A 26166-nucleotide genomic window follows, 5' to 3' on the forward strand; every position below is an offset into this window, starting at 1 on the left:
TGGATTATTCTCTTTCATTTGCTAATAAGATGCTTATATCATTTTCTTTTGGTCCTTGGATCTGAAACCAGTGTTCAAATCCCATTAATAATAACTGTCCAGCCAACTATTCTTTGCCCTTCTCCCTGTCTAAACAGTTTCAGCTTTACCTTGAATGAACCCTTGCCTGTTTTCCTGATCCATTCTTTTTGTCACACTGCCTGACCTCTCATGGTCACATCCAGCTGAACTGGGCTTCTGGAGGCACATGTTTTTTTCCCAGTGATACTTAAGGCAACATTTTTTTTTGCCAGTCCTGGGGCTTGAACTGAGCCTGGGCACTGTCCCTGAGCTTCTCTGTGCTCAAGACTAGGACTCTACCACTTGAGCCACAGTGCCACTTCTGGGTTTTTATGTTTATATGGTGCTGAGGAATTGAACCCAGGTCCTCATGCATGTAAGGCAAGCACTCTACCACTGAGCCACCTTCCCAGCCTAAAAGGCAACTTTTAAACTTTCTACCCATATCATAAAAATCAAGTAATAAAGCTGGGCACCAGTGGCTCACGCCTGTAATCCTAGCTACTCAGGAGGCTGAGCTCTGAGGATCGCAGTTCAAAGCCAGCTTGGGCAGGAAAGTCTGTGAGACTCTTATCTCCAATAAACCACCAGAAAACGAAGTGGCACTGTGGCTCAAGTGGTAGAGTGCTCACCTTGAGCTGAAGAGCTGAGGGACAGCTCCCAGGCCCAGAGTTCAAGCCCCACGACCCAGGGGAAATAAATCAAGTAATATGTACTACCTCACTGCCAGGTTTGTGGGATCTTCAAAAATCATCCTATGAGATAATTCTTGGTCTTCCAAGTCAAATAATATTGCCATAAGAAGATGTTGCATTAAGTAAGGGGTTTTGTTGTGGTGGTGTGGTTGTTTTGCCACTCCTAGAGTGTGGACTCAAGGCCTAGACACTGTCCCTGAGCTTCTTTATTTGAGGCTAGTGCTCTACTACTTGAGCCACATCTCCATTTCTACCTTTTTTTTTGTCGGTCATGGGCCTTGAACTCTGGGCCTGAACACTGTCCCTCAGCTCTTCAGCTCAAGGTGAGCACTCTACCACTTGAACCACTGCACCACTTTCAGTTTCTGAGTGGTTTATTGGAGATAAGAGTCTCAGGGACTTTCCTGCCCCACTGGATTTGAACCGTGATCCTCAGCTCTCAGCTTCCTGAGTAGCTAGGATTATAGGCGTGAGCCACCAGCACCTGGCCAATTTCTAGCTTTTTGTTAGTTAATTTGAGATAAAAGTCTCATGGACTTTCTAGGTTGGCTTTGAACCATGATCCCTAGATCTCAGCCTCCTGAGTAGTTAGGATTACTGGAGTGAGCCACTGGCACCTGGCTGCATTAAGATTCTTTTTTTTTTAAGTTCTAGGAATTTTATTTTATTTTTTATTATGAAAATACTGTACAGAGGGGTTACAATTACATGGGCAAGATAATGAGTACATTTCCTATCAAGCATTGTAGCCTCCTCCTTTGTTTCCCCTTCCCATCCCTTCTCATCCTCCCCCCCGTCCCCCTACCCAATCCTCTCCCCCTCCCCTCCCCCCACACCAAAGTTGTAAAGTTCGTTTTCAACATGACAACTTGTACATCTCATTGTTGCAATGGGTCCACCTGTATCCCTATTTAAACGATTTGTTTTTCCCCTTCCCCTCCACAAATTATACCGACATCAAATACAGTGAAAGCAGGGGTTATACCATGGGGGAGGGACATACAAAGCAACAAAGAAATAACCTTATAAATGTATTAGAAACAATCCAAGAAAAAAAAAAAACATTTGAATACATACTTCAGGGTTCATTTCCCTAACATCACCTTATCTGACCTTTTCTACTTGACTCAGACATATACTAGTTATTGCAAATAAGGGAAACCATGGGATCTATGTTTCTTTGGGCCTGGCTTACTTCACTTAATATAATTTTTTCCAAGTCTTTCCATTAAGATTCTTAATTTACAGATTGCTATAAATAAAGGCCAACTTTTATATTTAAATTTTTATTTAATATCTTAACAAGTGAAGTTGGATCTGACTCATTGTCAAGGAAGATTGATAAGTACATGTGTTTCATTTTTACCCTTTAGTCTTTATTCAGTCCTTGCTCCTGTTCAGTGTATTTGGTGACTTTAGTCAGTGGACTATTTATGTAGAATAATTTTGTTTTGCTTTATTCTGGAATGTCTATGTTCTACTTTACTTTTCACTCTTTATATTACTGTGTTATTTGAATATTGTATATGTGTATAAACACAAAAATGTTATTGTTAAAAACTCATGTGTTTGAAAACACCTTTGTTTTGCCGTCCTGGGTCTTGAATTCAGGGCCTGGGAACTGACGCTGAGCTTCTTTTTTTGCTCAAGGCTAGCACTCTACCACTTGTGCCACAGTGCCACTTCTGGCTTTTTCTGTGCATGTGGTATTGAGGAATTGAATCCAGGGCTTCATGCATGCTAGGCGAGCACTGTACCACTAGGCCACCTTCCCAGCCCTGAAAACAACCTTCTAATTATGGTCATTAGATATATACTCTAGTTTTCAGTAGTGTACTACTTTGATGACATAAAATATAATCTTCAGACTTTAGGGTTAGGTTCTATTTATACTGGTAATTTATTGCAAAACACCATCTACAGTGACACTATCTAATTACAGGATATTGTGTCACTTAATTTTCTCTTTACTTTGCTTGCTACGTGGATGCTCTTTGAACTGCAAACATAATTGTTCTGATCTTTGTTTCTTGACCATGCTTTCCTGTGCCATCATGAGATAAGAAAAGTGTTTTCATTCCTAGTTCTAGTGATTATGCTTAGGACATTTAACTATTTTGTGCTTTCTTGAGTTCTTTGACGTGGAGGTTTTTGTTTTGAACTGTTACAAATTTATTTTGCTGAATTTCCTGTTTTAGTCCAAGACAGGACTTCCACTTAGCACTTACTTCAGTGCAGTGAAACTTCGTTGGCTCCTTGACAATGTGAAAAAAGTACAAAAGGCTGTGGAAGAAAATAGAGCTCTTTTTGGAACCATTGATTCATGGCTTATTTGGGTATGTTTAAATACAATGTATATATGGAAAATTTGTGGAGTTTTTTTAGAATGACTTGCCTATCATTTTCTACCAACATTTTGAACTTTCAGTTAGCATTGTTATTGAAAAAAAACACTCAAGGAGTAGCAGAATATTTCAGCTTTCATTTGTGAAGCATGTTGTCTGCTTCCTATTTTTTCTCTTGCCTTTCTTGCTTTGAACTTGGAGGATATTGACCAAAGACATAAATCTAATATATTTAGAATAAGTAACTGAGTCTTTCTCTCACCTGTCATATGCTTTTTTTTCCTTCCAAGGAATTCCTCAGAAAACAATCTATTTAACATGACAAAACACATAAGGTACTTTTTTCATTCACTTTCAACATTTCATACCTGTCTTTTGTGTAATCAAGCCATAATAGAAAACTAAGTAAGAGTGGAAATTTTTTTTAAGTAAGGTAACAAGGAGTTTATTTAACAAAGAGACAGTAAAGGCTGCTCAGAAGAGTACTGAGAAGCAACAGGACTCAGAAACTGGTTGTTCCAGAAATTTCTTTTATATAGTCTCTTTTTGCCTAAGCTGAACAGAAATTTTAGACATTTCCAAGATAGATCTTAAAAGTACATTTCCCTTGTGGTTTGTTCTCCCACTTCATTCTCCATTATTTTCATCATGAGTGTTTTCCAGTGTTCTTAAGAGTAGAGGAAATAGTCTAATGAGCATCTCTAACAATAAGCCAGCTGCAACAATTATCGACCTACAGGCCAATCTTTTTTCAAGAATTGAATATACCTATTCTTTCTCTCCACAGATGCATTTTTTCCCTAGTATTGGGGGTTTAAATCCAAGGCCTCGAGCACTTACTTGCTTAACTTGGCTTGCTTGGCCCATAGTCTACCATTTGAGTCATGCCTTCACCCTAGCTTTTTACTCTTTATTTTAAAGTGAAGTCTCCAAGAACCAGACTGGCTTTAAATGGTGATCCTCCAGCTGTTAGCCTCCTGAGTAGCTGGGATTATAGGTGTAAACCATTGGTACCTAGCCTCTGACAGATCATTTTAACACAAACCCAAGCCTATCATTGCATTTTTAAGTAGTATGTGAACATTTTTCGACACTTGAGGAAACACAAGGGAATATTGTCTTGTTTCTCACTTGCCAGATCCACAAAGCAGGTCTTTCAGAATCATTTCCTGGATGAAATGCCTTATCCATCCCCTCCCTGTGCTTAGAACAGGGCAGTTGTGCTTTTAGCTGTTTATTATGTGCCAGTCACAGTTGAATGAGTAGCTATTACAATTGCCTTCAACCAGAGAGACAGGATGTGGGAACTGTGAGCTGGAGACTGAAGGGAGTCATTTGTCCACCTTCATTCCTTTTATAAATATGGGCAGCACTGGATGTACTTCCTGGTTGTAGGTGTTAATATGGAATTTTAAACTCTTCAGGATATATGTGAATTGTTATTAAGAAAGAAAAAAATTGAGAATACATGTCTCTAAAGCCCTTAGGTAGGCAAACTTTTCCATTTATTTCACATAGTCAAATTGAGTAAGACTGAATTTTCCAAAGATAAGATAAAAACAAAACTGATTTCTTTCTGTTTGCTTAACCACTCACTAACTAAGATTACACTAACTCTGTGGCCACAAGCCCCATGTGTCTATGGATACTTGAAATACAGTCACTTTGAACTATGATGCACTATGACTATAAAGTACATAGACTGTACCAAAAGAAGGCCAATTGTTTGGTAATTTTTAATATCGGTTACATATTCAAATTATATTTGGAAAGCTGGCCACTATTGGTTCACACATGTAATCTTAGCTGCTCAGGAGGCTGAGATCTGAGAGTTAAGGTTTAAAGACAGCCTGTGTAGAAAAGTCCTGGAGATTGATATTTTCAATTAACCAACAAATTGCCTGAACTGGAGGCCTGACTCAAGCAGTAGATAGCCAGCCATGAGGGGAAAAAGCCAAGCAAGGGCATAAGGCCTTGAGTTCAAGCCCCAATACTGGCACAAAAATTATATTGAGTTTAATCAAATAGTGTTATTAAAATTAATTTCACCTGCTTTCTGTGTTTTTAAAATCATGGCTACAATGCTTATAATTATGGATGTAGCTCACATTTTATTTCTATTAAACATTGTGAAAACTAGAAAACTCAGTAACTGGAATGTTGTGCTTTTTGTGCTCTGCTGCTGATTGTGGCCCTTAACAATAGCAATGTAAATTAAATTGCAAATATTACAAATTTAATCTTGTCTGTTATATTCTGTCTAGAGTCTGACAGGAGGAGTCAATGGCGGTGTCCACTGTACTGATGTAACGAATGCAAGTAGGACAATGCTTTTCAACATTCATTCTTTAGAATGGGATAAAGAGCTCTGCGAGTAAGTTGTGTATTACCCTAAGTATAGCTTTCCTAGTGTGTTACTTATTTATAACCCAAGCTTCACTATTATCACTTTAGTGGATCACCACAATTTAACTATTGACAACTGCAATATGAAAGTGTATGTTATATTCTCTTTTTTTTTTTTTTGTCAGTCATGGGGCTTGAACTCTGGGCCTGGGCACGGTCCCTCAGCTCTTCAGCTCAAGGCTAGCGCTCTATCACTTGAGCCACAGTGCCTCTTCCAACTTTTTCTGCTTGTGTGGTGCTGAGGAATCGAACCCAGGGCCTTATTCATGCAAGGCAAGCACTCTACCACTGAGTTACCTTCCCAGTCCCTGTTATATTCTTTTTTAAGGGAGACTTACTACTGCATATAATAAACAGGTGCAACTAATTACTCTGACTGCATTAAGATTCCTTTAGAAAAGTACTTTGGTTTCTTAGTGTACTTTTAATTTTATTGAACTGATTACACAAAGGTAGAGTGTTAAGTGCCCAAATATAGGGCTGGGTAGTGGCTCAAGTGGTAGATTGCTTGCCTAGAAACCCCTAGTACTGCCAAAAAAATCAGTTGGGTGCCAGTGCCTTATACCTGTAATCTTAGCTACTCAGAAGGCTGAGATCAGAGGGTCAGGGCTCAAAACCAACCTAGGCAGGAAAGTCTATGAGATTCTTACCTCCAAATAAACTGCAAAAAGCTGGCAGTTAAGCTATGGTTCTAGTGGTAGAGTGCCAGCCTTAAACAAAAAGGCTCAGAGACAGCTCCTGGGCCCTGAATTAAAGCCCTAGGACTGGCATACACAAAAACATTTTAAACATATAACTATAGTCTGATGGTTTATATACCTATTACTTTAACTATGTTTCAATGCATTTTCTAATTATTTATATTTTTCCTTTGAGTGCATATAAAATTTTCTAGGTGTTTATTCAAATGGTGTTATATACCCAAACATGATATTTTTCAGATTTTTTGGAATTCCAATGGAAATTCTTCCAAATGTCCGGAGTTCTTCTGAGATCTATGGCTTAATGGTAAAAATATTAAAAGGGGGAGGGGGAGACTTAAAAAATCACTATTCAAAATTCAATAGTCAATTTTATTGTGTTTTGTAGTTTGGGATATGGACCTTTTCTGTGAATGTTGGTACTATGTAAAAAGTTGTTTAAATAGTTTTATAACTAAAAATAGTACAAATTGTCTTCATAAACTTATAAACTTTAATTGATTTTTCTTAGGATAACCTAACTTCAAACAGTGGTGTGGGAATGTTTGAGCCAGTTTATTATTTTCAATCAAAATAACTAGTAGCTACGATAATCTGCTTTTAATTTTGAGCAGGTACTATTCATAGATTATTCAAGTTCTTTTTCTTAAAGAATGTTTCCTAATGGCTCTTGTTATCCTGAGAAAGATCTAGCCAAGAAACTGAAATTAAAGAGTCTATTTCTGAATTGAGATTGCTAATTAAGCTGATTTCCATAATATTTTTATTATGGCTTGCATTGAAACCTTACAAAAAGTAGTTTCAGCAAAAAGTATGTTGCATCATTGAGAATCTGTGGTCAGACATATATAATGAGAACCTCTAGGAGAATTGGAATTTGTATTTGAGTATGAAAGTGGAGAATTTGTGATAAAAATGGATAAGTTTAAGACAACTTACCAGAAGATTAGAAAGAAATTCCTTTAAAGAGTTCATTAGAATAGAGTTGAAGCCCAAATGCTCTGGATGAACCTTGAGATTTCACTGTTTAATTTTTAATAAAGCTTTTTTAAGGCGACATGGAATTTCTTAAGGCAGGCGTCGCCACCACAGTATCTATAATAAAAGTGCTTCGACACCTTCACACTTACCACAAACTGAGTTGTCTCAGAGAAAAGAAACTGTTCTTGAGAAATAGTTTCAGTGATTGAAAGAAAACAGTTAACTGGCCTAGTTTTCTCTTGCATTTAAAATGTTATGCTTCTGTCCCCCTTCTTCCTCTTGCTGACTATAGAAAATCTCTCATAGCCTGGTGAGTAGGTTACCCACCAATTATGCTGCCCATTCATTTGGAAAAGATACAGTGCATTTCCATTTATTTTTAGACAAGCAGAAGTTCATTTACCAAACAGACTTACCTAGAATTTCCATTACCCTCCAAAATATAAGCTCAGTTTAGTTTGTTTTTTTTTTTTAATTAATCCTATTCATTTCTCAAGACCAAGAGTAATGCTTCCCAAAATAAAAGAGCTAGGTTCCTGGAATGAGTGATGATGATGTTACCTATTACAAAGTACAGTTATAATGTACTTTGAGCTTTAGAATAATAGGGAATTTAGATATTATTTAAAAATATTCGAAACATTTATCTTAAATGTTATCTTCATCGATTTTTCAGACTAGTTAGTTGGAAATGCACTGTCACTTTTTCTGCATGCTTCATCAGAGGATGCTCCAGGAATCCTCCAGAAGCCTCCCCCCCCACTTGAAGAAAAAAGGAGAGCTTCATGTGCCTGAAGTAGATTCTGCTAGGTTTCATAATTTCAAAAGTATAAGCAGACATACAGCATTTAAATAAGTCAAGATGAAGCCTCTAGGTTCCCTATCGTTTCACTTTAAGTCCTTTAAGCAATTTATTTAGCCTTTGCTTAGAATCTAGGTTTAGGTTTTTGAAGAAAATATATAGTAAATAAAAACAGCAGGTCTTGGGCTATGGGTGTCATTTAGTGATAGAGAACTTGCATAGTAGTTTTACAAGTCCTTGTGTTAGATCTCTAGCACTGGGAAAAGAAAATAACTTGAAATATAGCAGTTCTTAAAGAAACAAAATAATTCCAGCTATCTAGAGGGGATTTTTAAAAAAAATTTTGTAAATGTTTCTCACATATGTTATTAGTTCCTCAGCATCATAGATACATGAGGAAGATTCTATTCTTCCCTTCACTTTGATAGCCAGGGTGCTAAAGGGCTCCCAGTAGCCATTAGCACCCAGGGCCATTTGCTCATGAACAACAGGCAAAGGAGTCACTCCAAAGCCTTTATTTGGTGCTCTTTCTGGCATACCACCCTTACTTAAGGGATCCCTTTTATTATTTCCCCTAATGTTTTGATATCAGCAAAAATAGCTTTGTGTTCTTTTTTTTTAATTTTAGTGGTCCTAAGGATCAAACTCAGATCCTCTCGTATGCTAGGCAATACCTGTACCATTGAGATACATCCCCCAACCCTATTATGTTTTTATTTTACCTAAGTGATAACCTCCCAACAGTCATTCACTTAAAACTCATGTTTCTTTCAAGAATGTTGACCACATTGATCCAAATAAAACCACATTATTCATGCCACATTTCAACTGTTGCCTGCCTAGATTTGAAGAGTGATGTTTACTATCAGCAGAAAAATCTAATGACTGAACACTTTTCTTTCTTCCTTAAGAGCAGTTTAAGTAAAAAGAACCGTCAATAAAAAATGGCTTTCTCAAAAACAATTATGTTCCATGCTCATTCCATAGCTATCCTAAAGCATATGCTAGACAAGTCATAATAATAGCAGCAATAATAACAAAGTAGTAATGGGCTCCAGTAATCACCTAGCCAGGTACTCATTTTGTAAATAAGTAAGTTGTAGTCTAGAGAAATTTCAGCAGCCTGCTTGTGGCCTAACACTAACTAACTAGGAATAGAGCTGATGTCTCCTGATTCCCAGTCCATGTTTTATGTTCATTTTCCAATACCACGTCTCTTCTTGTCATTCTAGAAATATTTCTAGTGTCTTGTCTCTGTACCACTCATAGAGTTGAAACACTTGCTTTGTCTTGTCGCCCACATCCTCTGGCACGTTGCTCTTCATGTTCATTCCTATTGAGTTCTATTTGTAGAGCCAAAAATTTTTGACTGTTTCTAATTTCTTTTTTAAACTTTATTAGAAAGCCGGGGCTTTGGAAGGTGTGCCAATATCTGGGGTAAGTTTAATCACTAAACACCAAGTTATTAGCTCCCCATTCCCACCCTGTTATATTGTCAGTTTCCTCCTCTATCTTAGTCAGTATGTCCTTTGTTGTTGTTTTTTGGTCAGTTGTGAGGCTTGAACTTGGCCTGGGCACTGTCCCTGAGCTCTTCAGCTCAAGGCAAGTGCTCTACCACTTGAGCCACAGCGCCACTTCTGGTTTCCTAGTGGTTAATTGGAGATAAGAATCTCACAGACTTTCCTGCCCAGACTGGCTTTTAATCATGATCCTCAGATCTCAGGCACCTGAATAGTTAGGATTACAGGCGTGAGCCACCTGCACCCGGCAGTAAGCCCCTTCTTAAACTAAGGAGAAACAAGTAAGATCAGCAAAATTGTCCAGTTCTTATTTTTATTATTTTTTTTGTTGGTCATGGGGCTTGAACTCTGGGCCTGAGCACTGTCCCTCAGCTCTTCAGCTTAAGGCTAGGACTCTACCACTTGAGCTACAGCACCACTTCTGGTTTCCTGGTGGTTTATTGGAGATAAGAGTCTCATGGACATTCCTGCCTGGGCTGGCTTTGAACCCCGATCCTCAGATCTCAGCCTCCTGAGTAGCTAGGATTACAGGTGTAAGCCACCGGGACCTAGCCAGTTCTTATTTTTATGTGACACGGATGAGCCATTGGAAATTTTGGCAAAATTAATTTTGATTCTCCCTTCCCATGACTATTATCTTGTAGGGGTACTACAAATGAGAAAAATTGGCTAAATGGTAGAAAGAGAAATGAAAAACATTCCACTCCTTGATAGATAACACGAAAAAGTAAACCTTCTGGATCTTCTAAAAAAGAAAATTAGTAATAGTGTTATAATGTTTTTTTTATTGTCATTTATACTTTCAGTGTTTGGGAGACCAATCTGCTGCTTTAGTAGGACAAATGTGTTTCCAGGATGGACAAGCTAAAAACACGTGAGTTCAAGATATAGACTTTAAAAATACTGTTGTTTTAAATGTTTGTTTTCCCATTGGTGTTTTGTTGGAGAAAGCTTTCTGACTTTCATTCAGGCCCAAAAAACAATAGCTTACTCAGTCTAATATTAGTATCTTTATTTTTAAATTTTTAAAAATTTCCTTCAAATAAAATATGTTACACCATATAACATCCCAATTTGTAAAGACTTCACTTTATTAAAGTCTATTACCTTTTTTATCGCAGGAAATAAATTTCAGTTCTGAATATTCTTGCCTTTATTGAAGGGAAAGAGGAGGTACTATGTAACCCAGACTGGCCTTGAACTTAAAATCTTTCTGCCTCAGCCTCTTGAGGGTCAGGCATGTTCCAACTCTGTTTTTCCCCCACAAGGCCCTATTCTTGCTCCTTTTTTAGGACAATGAGATTGGTTGGGGAAGAGAGAAAGCTGGGAGGAGATGAAGAAGGACCATAATGTGAATTAATAATTTTCACCCAGGTGCCAGTGGCTCACTCCTGTCAGCCTAGCTACTCAGGTGGCTGAGATCTGAGGTTCGTGGTTTGGAGCCAGCCTGGGCAGGAAAGTCTATGAGACTCTTATCTCCAATAAACTACTCAGACAAAGCAAGAAATGATGCTATGCCTCAAGGTATGGTGCCAGCCTTGAGCACAAAGAAGCTCAGGGACAATGCTCACACCCTGAGTTCAAACCCCAGGACCAGGCAGAAGTAATATTAATAATAATAATATAATTTTCACTATATTATTCTTTTTGTTGTTGTTGTTGGTCGTGGGGCTTGAACTCTGAGCCTGGGCACTGTCCCTCAGCTCTTCAGCTCAAGGCTAGTGCTCTACCACTTGAGCCTAGTGCCACTTCCAGTTTTCTGAGCGGTTTATTGGAGATAAAAAGTCTCACAGACTTTCCTGCCAGGACTGGCTTTGAACTGTGATCCTCAGATCTCAGCCTTCTGAGTAGCTAATTACAGGTGTGAGCCACCAGCACTCAGCTCAGTATATTCTTGCCCAAGGTTTTTTTAAACACTAATCATGAAGTCATATTTTTGTAGATGTTTTCCTGATGCTGTGCTTTCTCCTCTTTATCCTCTGACAAGAAGCAGAAAGAATAAAAGAAGTAGAGATTTGACATGTCATCATCTCCTTACTACCCACCCATGTAGAATCTGGAACAAGCCCTCTAACAGTAGTAAGATAATGAATCCTGCCTTAGGATGAGAATAGTAATGCTCAGAGCGTTTAAGTGGTTGTTTAAATTGGTAGCCTTGAGTCAAAGGCAGAGGTGGAGCCCACTGTCTCTGATTTTTGTGATCTTTCTGTTGCAACCTCAACTATACTATTTGAAGATAATCTTTGAACATTAAAATGCCTGCCTGTTACATGATTTGAAGAAAAGAAACTTACCCCCAAAGCTGAAAATTGTAACACATATTCAGACAGTGGCTATTGTTTTATATATAATGTTTCATGCTTTAAATTTCTTATATTATTTAATCCATATAAATCCTAATATATGGGAACACAATTATTCCTCTTCTATAGGAATAATTAAGAAACTGATATTTAGAGAGGATAGTTAATTTATTCATTGTCATAAAGCTACTAAGTGTGGGATGTGATTATTCTCTATCCATCTTCCCTCTCCCTCTTCTTGAAATAGGCTTCATTATTCTATTTTCAAATATGCAAATTAAGCATATACAAGGTGTGATATTTGTACCCCAGTCCTTCACATTCCTTTACTATGACTCTTAATCTCTGTGCTTTATAGCCCTGTGTTGATAAGCTTTCCACAGACCAGACAAGAGATTCTATATTTGATGGTTCTTCTAATGAGGATTTACTAACTCATCAGATTTGACAAGTATAATGGAATATGTAATTGTTCTAGAATAAATATTCTTGTTGTTCAGCAGATCTTATGTAGGAGTATGACATTATTTATGTCTAAAGTTTGTTGCAGGGAAGGGGAATGACAAATTTTTTTACAGGTTATAGTAACCTGGGGTTTTTATGATCAAAGTGCACTTGAGTCAGCAGGAGTATGAAAACATATTCTTTGAATCCAGGTTCCAGGCAACTGAATCAGGAGGCAGAAAAAGTAGGTTATTTTATATCCCTTCCTTCTCTGCCAGGAACACTAATGCTAGTAAATCAGATGCTATCTCTTAATGTCAAGTGCCTAGTCCAGTATATAGAACATGATAGGGATTCAATAAAATTGCCAAAATTTCCTTCTCTCTGTCTCTCTCTCTGTCTCTCTGTCTGTCTGTCTGAGACTCTCTCCATCTTCCACCTGACCATTATCAGCCAAGTTCTTAAATGATTAATAGAAGTTAAGAGTGCTTGTTTGAATACCTCAGTGGGTACTGCAGGTTGGAAGAGAAAAGTAGCCAATTGTAAGATCTTGATCTCACATTTTTCTCCCTGAGAGGAAGGAACACAGATAGACAGTTAATTGGGCATCAATCAGAATTTATGTGCCAATAGGAAACTTTGAAGTAGTGTTTTGGAGTTTAAAAGTTAGGAACTTTTTGTTTTGGTTGGTCATGGGGCTTGAAGTTTGGGCCTAGGCGCTGTTCCTGTGCTCTTCATTTCAAGGCTAGTACTCTACCACTTGAGTCACAGCACCACTTCCAGTTTTCTGGTGGTTAATTGAAAATAAGAGTCTTACAGACTTTCCTGCCTGGACTGGCTTTGAACTGTGATCCTCAGATCTCAGACTTCTGAGTAGCTAGGATTACAGGTGTGAGTCACCAGCGCCTGGCACATGTTTATTTTTGTAAAAAGTAGTTCTGAGATTTGAGCTCTGGGCCTTTTCACACTTGCTAAGCAGGCACTCTCACTTGAGCTATGTCCTCTGGCCCTAACTTTTTTTTTTAGTTGGTCATGGAGCTTGAACTCTGGGCCTGGGCGCTGTCCCTCAGCTCTTCAGCTCAAGGCTAGCGCTCTACCACTTGAGCCACAGTGCCACTTCCAGTTTTCTAATGGTTAGTTGGAGGTAAGAGTGCCCTAACTTACTTCTTCAAAATTTACCAAAGACAGATATATGGCTGGCATGTTTGAACACAGTAACTGGCTGAGAAAGATTATGGTAGACCACATAAATATTAAAAGATACATATGGCTAGGAAGACAGAATAATACAATATGAATATGATTGCCTACATCCTGCTCCAATAGCTAGGCTCTAAACATAGAGAGCAAGTCTGTTTGTATGTTGATAAATTCATTATGTACTACCTTATGCATTCACTTTTCTTTAGTTCCTTGAGCCTTCTCATCCATTTTGTGTTTTGCATCTTGAATATAGCGTTTAAGTGTAGTTACTAAATTGGTACAGATTAGATTTCTTCTGTAAAAGGCATGAAATAATAAACTTTAGTTTTCATATGTATTTACAAAGATGAACTTGAAATATACAACTTGGTGGTAATAGTTTACTACCTGTACCTAGTATCATTTGACAAGTGTCTTTTTATGCAGGATGCCAGTAGCTTACACCTGTTATTGTAGCTACTCAGGAGGCTGATAGCTGAGTATCTGGGTTCAAAAATAACCCAGGCAGGAAAAGTCTATGAGACTCTTACCTCCAATGAATCACATAAAGCCGAACATAGAGCTATGACTCAACCCTGAGCAAAAAGAGCCCCAGGACAGAGCACAGGCACCAAGTTCAAGCCCCAGTAGTGACACAAAAAAAGTAGGGCTGGGAAAGTGGCTCAGTGGTAGAGTGCTTGCCTTGCATGCCTGAGTCCCTGGTTCGATTCCTCAGCACCACATAAGCAGAAAAAAAGCCGGAAGTGGCACTGTGACTCAAGTGGTAGAGCGCTAGCCTTGAGCTGAAGAGCTGAGGGACAGCACTCAGGCCCAGAGTTCGGGCCCACAACCAGACCCCCCCCAAAAAAAAAAGAAAAAAAAGTATATTTTAGGTTAAGAGTACGTTGGGTTTTCTCCCCACATTTTTATTAGCATCAATTAGTTACACAAAGACGTTTGATTTTAACGTGTCCGTATATGCATACAGTGTACTCTGCCTGATCAGCACCCCCCCTCTTTGGTCACTCTCACTTATTTCCCTTTACCCCCTGACAAGTGTCTTTACAAACTTAGATATTTATTAGTCACATGCTCCCTAAATGTGGCATGTGTTCATCCAACAAGCCAATAATCTATTTTGGTGGAAAGAGATGGAATAGCTTCATCTAATCCTTAATTATAATAATAGTGCCTAATGAAAATGTTTATTCAAAAATCACATCTGCTTCATATTCATTGTGCAAGGAAAATGCAGCTGATAAGATCCATATACTGATAGTGATTTCTTTCCGGGATCCTTCTTGCCATCTCTTCAATTGAGCACGGTCCCATCTCCCTCCTGCTGGAATGTCAGCAAGCATAGTGAGACCAGCAAGGTGTGTGGAGAGGAAAGCTCAAACCCAGGCAGAGTCAGCCATAACCATAGCCACCTTGTTATTCCCACTCAATTGCAAAACGTTTCTCTGTGATCCTTATTGCTATCATTTGGGGCCACTTATCTCCATGCCATATGTCAAAACTATCCATTAATGTCCAAATGCCAGGCTTGTTGCAGAGTCCAAAGCTTATACTGATAAGGCTGCCACCAAGTAAATCCAGTTCTTCTATACCAGGGAGCATAAGGAAGCTAGGCCTAAATAGCTTTTCTGTTGTCTTTTGTGTTGATGCTAGGGCTTGAATTAACGACCTTGCACTCTCACTGGGCTCTCTTGCTCACAGCTGGCACTCTATAATTTCAGCCACATCTCCAGTCCAGCCTTTTCTGGTTAATTGGACATGGAATCTGGAGGACTTTTCTGCTTAAGATGGCTTCAACCTGTAATCTTCCAGGTCTCGGCCTCCTGAGCTAGGATTACACACATGAGCCACCCATACCTGGCTTAATAGCTTTTCTTTCTATGCCACTTTTCTCCAGCTTTCCAGCTACACTCTCATACTATGTGCACCCTGCCAGAAAACTGGAATTTTTCAGTCTATGACCATATTCATGATGGAGCGAAGCTGTCATACATTCACACTGGTGAATGGCTGCCAGTCATGATGCTTTTATTCCATGGTAGTGATATAACTGCGACATAATTGTTACAATTCAGTGGTATCTTATAAATAGCCCTGGGCTATCACTAACTAAATGTTTAATGCTATAGATGCATTTTCTCCATTAAGATTGCTCTAGCTGGACATCTGTAATCCAAACTATACAGGAATTTGAGATCAGAAAATTACAGTTTGAAGCCATGCTTGGCAGTAAAGGCTACAGGATTTTATCTCTAAAACAGCCAGCAAAAATCCAGGATGGAGTCATGACCCAAGTAGTCAAGTGCCAGCCAAGCAAATGTAAGGCCCTGGTTCAAATTCTACTACTGCCAAAAAAGATTGTTCTAGAACTAGAGATAAGGATATGTAGCTCAGTGGTTGAGCTTTTGCTTTGCATGATTGTCCTCACTACATTTTCTTCTAGATTAATCTTTGAAATGTTTTTACATACAGAGTATATGATGTTTGTTAGCTTTCAATATGACTTATTGTACTAAATTTCACTTTTAGATCATATGTAGTATTAAGGCTTCATTATTTGCTTTTTATTTTAAGTAAGTTTTTTATTGTGAAAATACTGTACAGGGGGGTTACAATCACATGAGCAAGGTAATGAGTACATTTCTTATCACGCATTGTAGCCTCCTCCTTTGTTTCCCCCTACAATCCCTTTCCTACCATCTCCACAAACTACATTCACCGCCCTCCTCCTCCCCTCCCCCCCTAAACTGTAAAGTTCGTTTTTCGACATAGCATCTTGTTTATCTCATTGTTGCAATGGGTCCACCTGTATCCCTATTTAAACAATTTGTTTTTTTCCCTTCCACTCCCCAAATTATACCAACATTAAATACAGTGAAAACGGGTTATACTGTGGGGGAGGGACATACAAAGCAACAAAAAATCACGTGGTACCTTATAAATACACGAGAAACAATAGCAAGAAAGAAAAAACCACTTGTGTCCTTATCTTGGAGTTCATTTTGCTTAATGTCACCTTATCTGACCTTTTCTGCTTGTCTCAGATACATACTAGTTGTTGCAATAATATTATTATACTTTTCATTTTTTTCTTCTATCTATAGGTATGGAACAGGATGTTTCTTGTTATGTAACACAGGCCATAAGGTTGGTTTTTTTTTTTCATCTAAATTAGAAGATTGAAAGTCTTTAACATCATATAATGCTTGTAAATAATTTTCCATTAAGTGATTTTTCAGTCTTAAGATTTTAATCTTTGCTATCACTTAATTTGGAGCTCAATAAAAGTGGTGAAAATTATGAAGTTCCATTGATTGCAAAAAGACCCATTTTATGTCCGAATTTTATGTGCACTTTTAGTATTGGTGGAGACTCTAGACTATGGTCTTTTCAGATTCTTAATGAAAATGTAATTTAGAACAAGGAATACTTTTTTGCATAGCTCAAGTTTGTAATACTAACAATTTTGACTGAGATTTATTTTAAAAGATTATTAGTGTTTCATTGATTGAATTGTTTTGTGCATGTTAAGTTTTAAATAGTAAAAAGCTCTCTTTTAATTTTCTCCACACTGAAATCATTTTTGTTTCCTACAGTGTGTATTTTCTGAGCACGGCCTTCTGACCACTGTGGCTTACAAACTTGGCAGGGACAAACCAGTTTATTATGCATTGGAAGTAAGTTCTTTTGGATGAATGATTGTCATATCATTCAAACATTCAAAGTTAATGAAAATTACAGTGTTTTCTAACAATCTTTTCTGATAAATCTTACTATGTAAAACAAAAAAAACCATTTTTCTTCGTCACTGATAAGAATGGAAAATACCTAGAACTGAGCTAAGGGGGTCAGGATTCCCAGGAGACCTTGATTGTAATGTCTTCTCAGCTACTATGCCAATGAATGTGTCGCCTTAGGAATATTAACTAACTCTACAATCTAAAGTTTTCTATCCCTAAAGTTTAATGAATGGATTGGCTTTTTCTCTTATATTTCTTCAACCAAAATGCCCCAGTGTTCCAAAGAGAACAAAAAGGGCACAGTAAGGCTAAGCAACTTTTCTTCAGTCATCTCCCCAATAAAATCAATTTTATGTAACATTTTAATGTGGGAATGAAAGCAATGGCCTCATTAATCACTGGAGTCATTGTTTCAAACTTGTTTGTAAAATTGTGGTGGGAGTATGTCAGCCTAAGTCTATCAGATATGGTAAGTGTGTAGGACATTTGAAATGTTCATATATAAAGTCCAAATAAGCAGTGTTCTAGTAAAATCAGATAAATTTCTTTTAGGAGGGACTTATTTAATATAACAGGATAAAGTAGAGAAAGAAAAAAAAAGATACATTTCTTACTCCCCATTTAAGAAATGGGAGTTAGACTCTTTAGATACATTTTACTATTATTATTATTATTACTACTACTACTAATGTAGTTGTACAAAGAAGTTTCAGTTCCATAAGTCAGGTTATAGGTACAATGCATCTTGATCAATGTCATCTCTTCCATTATTCTCTCCCATTTCCCCCCTCCTATTCCTACCTTCAAATTACCATTCAAATTTACATAATGTAAATGAATATAATGGCTTAATTTGCTCATCCTACCAGATACATTTCTTTTTATTTTTGGAGGAGAAAAAAGAAAAGCCTTGTTTCTACCAGATATATTTCTTTTTCTTTTCTATTTCTTTCCTTTTTTCCAGTCCTGGGGCTTTGAACTCAGGACCTGGGTACTGTCCCTGAGCTTCTTTTGCTCAAGGCTAGCACTCTACCACTTGAGCCATAGCACCACTTCAAACTTTTTCTGTTTATATGGAACTGAGGAATCAAACCCAGGGCTTCATGCATGCTAGCAAGCACTCTACCACTAAGCCACATTCCCAGCTCTTCTACCAGATATATTTCTCATGAGTATTTCTATACAATCAATTTTGAAATGACTACTTTTGATGAGCAAGTATACAATTGATCTGAAACTTACTGGGTGAAGCACATTTCTTAGTGTGCCAGATAATTAAGACAAAATTTAGATTTCTAGTTTTATTTGTCCTAGAGAATAAAGAATATTAATTTTAGGGTTTTTTTTTCTTTCTGTTTTTCTACTCCCACTCCCTGAATACTACTCACCTCCAGGTCCTATTTATTTGGAAAAAAATTGTGAAATACTTGATTTATGCACTAAAGCTATCTTAACATTTCTCAGAAACTAACATCTTATATACCTTATATACTCTTTTTCCCCTCTACAGATCCTGTTTAACTCACCACTATAGCACTAGGCCTGTAGAATAGGCACTTCATGTTACCAGTAATAGTAGTCGTTGTGGTAGTCACAGTTGCACAAAAAAGGCTGGGCAAGTCTCTCAGGTATATAGCAACTCTGTCTACTGCTGTAGCAGTACAGTAGTAGTAGTAATAGTAGTAAGAAGCTCTCTTTTTTCCTCATGGAAGACACTGCTTTAGACCTGGAAAAAGCCCCAGGAAGAGGAACAGAGGTCACCTGATCTTCTCTTTTTGTTTTTGGTCAGCTGTGGGGCTTGAACTCTGGGCCTGGGTGCTATCCTTCAGCTCTTCAGCTCAAGGTTAGTGCTCTACCACTTGAGCCACAGCGCCACTTCTGGTTTTCTGGTGGTTTATTGAGATAAGAGTCTCATGGACTTTCCTGCCTGGGCTGGCTTTGAACTGTGATCCTAAGATCTCAGCCTCCTGCAGTAGCTAGGATTACAGGCGTGAGCCACCAGCACTCAGCTTGATCTTCACTTTTTACCTAATATGAAAACTTTATCTTCTCTCCTTTACTGATAGCCGTCCATCTTCTGTTTGAAGACAGACTCCAAACTTCTGGTACTGCTTGTTTGTTGTTGTTGAAGACAGTGTCTTAATATATTGCACAGGCTAGCCTTGAACTTGCCATGGAGACTAGGCTGGCCTTGAACTCATGATCTTCTTGCTTCAGCTTCTCAAGGGCTGGGATTGTAGGCATGCATCACCATGCTTGCTAATATGTTTTCTTAATTCCCATTTATTGAACTCAGCTAATATTTGTATATATGTGTGTGTGGTCCTGGATATGAAGCTCAGGGCTTTGCATAGGATAAGCAAGTACTGTTCCACTTGAGCTACACCTCTAGCTCTGCAAAGTGTTTCTTAATAACACACGAGCAATGGATTCAGTATTCAAACATTAAGAGGAAACCATTTGTTTGTCTGGGGCTTCCTTTTCTATGACAAACTGCCCTAGTGCACTAATCTTGCTCACATGCTTTCTAAATGCTTGGTAGTTCTGAGTTTCTTTGTTAAATGCATTCAATACATCCATGTCTTCTGAAACAGAATATGATATTCTCTAAATAGGTTAATTTGTACTCAGTCATGTGATTTGTCCTCCTCTTAACATAAGCACTGCTTGTGCTACTCTAGCCTGCAGGTTCATTAATTTAGTCTAATTTACCCCTTCATACTATTGGCCCCAGGAGCATATGCTAAAATATCTTGCCTTCTTGCCCATGAATCCTTCTCAGGCCAAGTTTGCTCTGCTGTGTATTTGGGTACAAGAGTTTGTTAATGTAATTCATATTTTTGTTTCTTCCTGTTCAGTTTCAAGATAGTGATTTAATCTAGCTCATTCTCCTTCTGATTTGAGAGTGGCATGGTAGAATACTATTTTTTTTTCAATTTGGTGGATTTCTTTCTTTTGAAATCTTTTTAGTTCCTTGCTCTGTTATGCTTCCCATTGCATCTCATTTGGTGATTTAATAAGCGTATACTTACTGATTTCAATTTATATCATCATCGTAGATTCGTAAGATTTTTTGAGGGGCCCTTAGATGCTATGACAACAACAGTGTACTTAATTACATTTCTTCTCTCAAGCATCAAAGTCTTGATGCTAAGGCTACTCCTTCCTACAATTTCCTTACTTAAAAATCTGCATGTCTTTTCCTCCAGCTTTTGAACTGCTTCTCACATATGTCTTATTGCTCACTTAGTGGGCTCAGCATACACCACATTAACATGTTAATAGTAGTAGGTAGGATTTTTTTCTTTGCATGTGTGGGGTTTTTTTATTGTAATTAACGAACATCAGAAGATATTTTAAGGGGCCGGAATGTGGCTTAGTGGCTGAGTGCTTGTCTAGCATACATGAAACCCTGGATTCGAGTCCTCAGTACCACATAAACAGAAAAAGCTGTAAATAGTGCTGTGGCTCAAGTGGTAGAATGCTAGCCTTGAGCAAAAAGAAGCTCAGGGACAGTGCCCAGGCGCTGAGTTCAATCCCCAGGATTGGCAAAAAAAAATTATATTAAAAAAAGATTTTAAGGAAGTGGTGCTGTGGCTCAAGTGGTACAGTGCTCGCCTTGAGCTGAAGAGCTGAGGGACAGTGCCCAAGCCCAGAGTTCAAAAAAAAAAAGATTTTAAGAAATTTAAACCAAGTCAGAAAGGAAGGTAGGAAAGAGTGCTACATTGATAAAACTTTCATTTTAGTAAATTCATACTAATTCCCTCTTTAAAATAAGTACTTACAAAGCATATATTTAATCATCATACCTTTAATTTGAAAGATTGTTGTTCATCTTGGAAGTCTCATGTATATATTTTACCATGTAGTCTCTTTAAATTCTGAAACTAACTTCCTATCTTTAGTCTTTCTATTCTTTTTCATTCTCCTTCTGGTTTGAGAGTAACATGGTGTAATACTAACTTTTCAATTTGGTGGATTTCTGTCTTTTGCATAGTTAAGTTTTATGCTTTTGTTGTGCCAGTCCTGGGGCTTAAACTCAGGGCCTAGGAGGTGTTCCTGAGCTTTTGTACTCAAGGCTAGCACTCTATTACTTGAGCCACTGTTCCACTCCTGACTTTTTCTTTTTTTAAAAAATTAATTTATTTTTTGTGTGAACATACTGTACAGAGGGGTTATAGTTACATGGGCAAGATAATGAGTACATTACTTATCAAGCATTGCAGCCTCCTCCTTTGTTTACCCTTACTCCTGACTTTTTCTGAGTAGTTTATTGGAGATAAGTCTCAAAGACTTTCCTGCCTCAGGTGGCTTTGAACTGTGATCACTGGATTGCAGCTTCCTGAGCAGCAGGATTACAGACCAGAGCCACCAGTACCTGGCTATGTTTTATGCTTGCTAGACCATCTCTGTACCACTTGAACCATGCCCACAGCCTAACTTGATAGTTTACTAATAATGTTTAATTTTCTTTTTTTTAATATAAGAAATCTTTATTGAGCACCAACTGTGTACTAGCCACTGTTCTGGATATTAGAAATCCAAGTGGGAGCAAAACAAATTTAAAAAACAAAAGTCTCTGCCCTCCTTTTTTCTCCAGTGAAGACACAGGCAATAAATGAAGTAAACTGGTAAAATACAATTATTACTACATAGTGGTCCATACTCCTAGGAAAGTTGATTGTCTTATAGTCATGGTGACATGTTTCCACAAGAATTATTTTTAAACCTGTTTAATCCATCAATGACAGTTCTATAATCTTGGCGTGAAATAAACCTAAAGCTAAGTTTTAAACTTGATGAATGACCCTTTGCTTCAATGAACATGACTCGTGCCTTGTGCATTCTTACTACTTCGGCCACACTCCCCACCCTTTTTGCTTTAGTTATTTATTCAGAGAATGTCTTATATGTTTGTTCAGCTGGGCTGAACTCTGATCTTCCCATTGATATCACCCATGTATCTGCAATGACAAGTGCTTTCCATGCCCAGGTTTACTATTTAAGATGACTTCTCTGTCTTGTTTCCTGAGCTGGCCTTGAAGCACTGATCTCCCAATCCCCATCTTCACAGGAGTTAGGATTACAGATGTAAGCCACCATGCTCTGCTAGCATGTTTTATTTCCAATCTCCCCACCATAAGCGCTTCACTTTACCCGTAACAATTCTACCAGCAGTCTTGATATTTTGTATGAAGTTTTTGTTTCTACTTTTTTTTCCTTCAACATATAATAGTAGTAGTTTTTTTTTTGCCAGTCCTGGGGCTTGAACTCAGGGCCTGGACACTGTCCCTGAGCTTCATTTGCTCAAAGCTAGCACTGTTAGCACTTGACCCACAGTGACGCTTCTGGCTTTTTCTGTGTATGTGGTACTGAGGAATCAAACCCAGGGCGTCATGCATGCAAGGCAAGCACTCTACCACTAGGCCACATTCCGAGCCCCTAATAGTAGTAATTGTTTTGCAGTCAACAGTAAATCATATTTATTGATGTCTTGTATCATTCTCTTTCCTAGATTCAGTATAGATTCTCCTTCTTTCTTGATTGTAGGAGTGTATTGGGGATTGGGTCTCATGGCCTCATACTTGCTAGATTAGTGTAATACCACTTAGCTGGACTCATGCTTCCAGCCCTCATTTCGTTTTTAAGTTTGCTTTTGAAAATCAGTATGTAGCCTAGGCTAGACTCAGACTTCCGATCTTTCTTGCCTCAGTCTTCCGAGTGCTAGGATTGCAGATGTGTACCACCACTCCTAGTCTCAGTATTATTTCCTTGGTCCCATGTGTTTTATAGTCCCACTCACATTGTTTTCTTGTTGAGAGCCATCTTTTTATAACTCTTTTAGTTTTTATGTAAAATAATAAACTTAATCATTTGAGGGGTTTTTTTGGGTGGGGGTCTAGTCGTGGGGCCTGAACTCTGGGCCTGGGCGCTGTCCCTCAGCTCTTCAGCTCAAGGCTAGTGCTCTACCACTTGCGCCACAGCACCACTTCCAGCTTTTTTCTTTTTGCTTATGTGGTGCTGAGGAATCGAACCCAGAGCCTCATGTATGCAAGGCAAGCACTCTACCACTGAGCCACCTTCCCAGCCCCAGGTTTTTTTTGTAATTTGCTATCACAGTTAGAAGGAAATTCTACATCACTCTAGCTATTTTTTGCCAGTCCTGGGGCTTGAACTCAGGCACTGGACACTGTCCCTAAGCTTCTTTTTGCTTAACACTCTACCATTTGAGCCACAGTGCCACTTCCAACTCTTTCTGTTTATATGGTACTGAGGAACTGAACCTAGGGCCTCAGGCATGCTAGGCAAGCACTCTACCACTGAGCCACATTCCCAGCCCCTGCTATTTTATGAGACAAGGTCTTGTCATTACAGCACAGAAACTTGCTGTGTTTTCTAGGCAGGTCTCCAGTTCTTAATTTTCTTAGCCCTGTTTTCCAAGTGCTGCAATCACAGATGTGCACTCCTATGTCTAGCCCCTTTCTGACCATTTTTATGCAAATGACATCTTTGCTATCAGTCTAAATGTGATTCCTTTGTAGGTGATCTGATATAAGTAGGATCTTTTAACATTATCTCTATCATTGATACTCTTTCGCTTTACTATGATGTGTCTGGGTTTGGATTTATTTTTGTTTATCCTGTTAGGTACTTGGATCCAAGTTTGTCTACAGATCTGGAAAATTCTCAGCAATTATCTCTTCAGTATTGCTCCTCTACCATTCCTTCCACCCTCTTCTGGAATTGCTATCATCGGATGAATATTGGAACATTTGAGCCCATTCTCATGTCTTTTAACTGCTCTTTTTAACTTGTTTTGATCTCTTTGTTTCTCTGTGCTGCATTCCTGGTGAGTTTTTCAGTGTCTACCTTCCATTTCCAAATTCTTTCTTTAAAATAAACAAAAACACATTGCCTTGTTTGTGCTCTGAACTATAGGACACACATCAGAGGCTGCATTAAACATCACTGTGCCACTGCCTTGAGCCCAAGGCAGGAAAGAGAACACTACCAACACTGAAAAACCGCTCAATTTTGCCCCCCATCAGTCTCCTCTGGCTCCCCTGACTAATTATCCCTCTTCTTTTTTATTTATAGTTCCAGCATTTATCATCATAACAGTTTATGTATTTAAAACCCAAAAGATAATGAGAGGGGAGCACAGAGAAAACAAACACATGTGTATGTATAGCTGAGTCATGTCTTTTCTTGTGTTTTCGTGCTGGTCCTGGAACTTGAACTCAGGACTTCATGCTATCACTTGAAGGCTGGTATTCTACCACTTGAGCCACACTTTCATTTCTAGCTTTTTACTGGTTAATTGAAGAAAAGAGTGTCCTGAACTTTTCTGCCCTTCCTGGCTTTAAACTGTGGTCCTCAGATCTCAACCTTCTGAGTAACTAGGATTACATCTGTGATGCATAAGCACCTGACATTTGTCTTCTTGGATTAACTTCTTTTTTTCACCCAGTATTATGTTAATGAAATTTGTCCATGTTGTTACCTAGATCTGTTTCTTCATTTATTCTCATTACCACAGTTTAGTGTTTATTCAACTGTTGATGATATTTGAGTTGTTTTTGGCATTTGGCTATAATGAAAATTGCTGCTGTGGACATTTTGTATATGTCTTCTGATATGCATATGTATATCTTTATGTAGGAGTAAAATTTCTAGGCTATGGTTTGTGTGCATCTTCACTTTCACTAGATTGTGCAAACATAGTTTTTTTTTGCCAGTCCTGGGGCTTGAACTCAGGGTCTGCACTGTCCCTGAGCTTCTTTTACTTAAGGCTAACAGTCTACCACTTGAGACACAGCACCACTTCTGGCTTTTTCTGTTTAGGTAGTACTGAGGAATCAAAACCAGGGTTTCATGCATGCTAGGCAAGCACTTTACCACTAAGCCACACTCCCAGCTCTGTGTAAACAATTTTTTCATAGTAAATGTAGACATCTTTATCCAATGACAGCATGTGGGAACACTAGTTACTCACCTGTATCTACAATAGACTTTATCGCACCTATTATGCTATTGTTTTCCAGTACTAGAGCTTGAAGACAAGGCCTCATACTTTCTCAACTTTTTTACTCAAAGCTGGTACCTTACCTCCTGAACCACACCTGCAGCCTGGCTTTTGCTGGTTTATTGGAGATGGACTCTCAGACATTTCTGCCTGATCTGGCTTTGAACTACGACCTTGTGGGATTCAGCCTCTTGAGGAACTAGAATTATAGGTGTGAGCCACTGGCACCCAGTGCCACCTATTATTATTATTATTATTATTATTATTATTATTATTATTATTATTACTGGAGCCTGTCCTGGGGCTTGAACTCTGGGCCTGGATACTGCCCCTGAGTTTTTTTGCTCAAGGCAAGGGCTCTACCACTTGGACCACAGCTCCATTATATATATATTATATATAAGACTCCCTTAGACTTTCCCACCTGACTGACTTTAAACTGAAAGCCTCAGATCTCAGCCTCTTGAGTAGCTAGGATTATAGGTACAAGCCACGATGGCCCAACTATTTTATTTTATTTAAGATTTTCATTGAAAGGATTTTATTGGTTTATTTTTCACATCCACATAATTTTTTATATTTCTCTTCTTTTGATTCATGTTTGTTCTGCAATAGGGTCTTGCTATATAGCCAGACTGTTCTCAAACTTGAGATCTTCCTACTTCAACCTCCTGAGTGCTAGGATGATAGGTAAATACCCTTAACACTTGGCTAGTTTTGTTTATAATTTATTGGAAGCTCTGCTTCTGACTATCTCTTTGAATAAAGTCTATCAGGCTGAAATGAATTCTATTCCATGTGTTAAGTTTTTTTTTTTTTTTTGGTAATTCCCTCTTAAGTTTTTTTTTTTTTATTGTAAAGATACTATACAGAGGGTTACAGTTACATGAGTGAGGTAATGAGTACACTTCCTCTTGAACATTGTTAGCCCCTCCATTGTTTT

At 38.2% G+C, this 26166-nt stretch overlaps 1 protein-coding gene across 4 annotated transcripts in view; it reads left to right on the forward strand.

The window, feature by feature from the left end:
• The window catches only part of Gk (glycerol kinase), a 93641-nt gene that overhangs the window by 41393 nt on the left and 26082 nt on the right, over positions 1-26166 (forward strand). For all 4 annotated transcript variants that reach the window (XM_013026508.1, XM_013026507.1, XM_013026509.1 and 1 more), the window contains 7 exons: positions 2954-3091; positions 5365-5474; positions 6448-6514; positions 9392-9427; positions 10317-10384; positions 16562-16604; positions 17054-17134. In XM_013026508.1, coding sequence (XP_012881962.1) covers positions 2954-3091; positions 5365-5474; positions 6448-6514; positions 9392-9427; positions 10317-10384; positions 16562-16604; positions 17054-17134 — 543 coding nt within the window. The remainder of the gene's footprint in view (positions 1-2953; positions 3092-5364; positions 5475-6447; positions 6515-9391; positions 9428-10316; positions 10385-16561; positions 16605-17053; positions 17135-26166) is intronic.

The sequence above is a fragment of the Dipodomys ordii genome, unplaced genomic scaffold (genome assembly GCF_000151885.1).
Source record: "Dipodomys ordii isolate 6190 unplaced genomic scaffold, Dord_2.0 Scaffold94, whole genome shotgun sequence".
NCBI classification, from domain to species: domain Eukaryota; kingdom Metazoa; phylum Chordata; class Mammalia; order Rodentia; family Heteromyidae; genus Dipodomys; species Dipodomys ordii.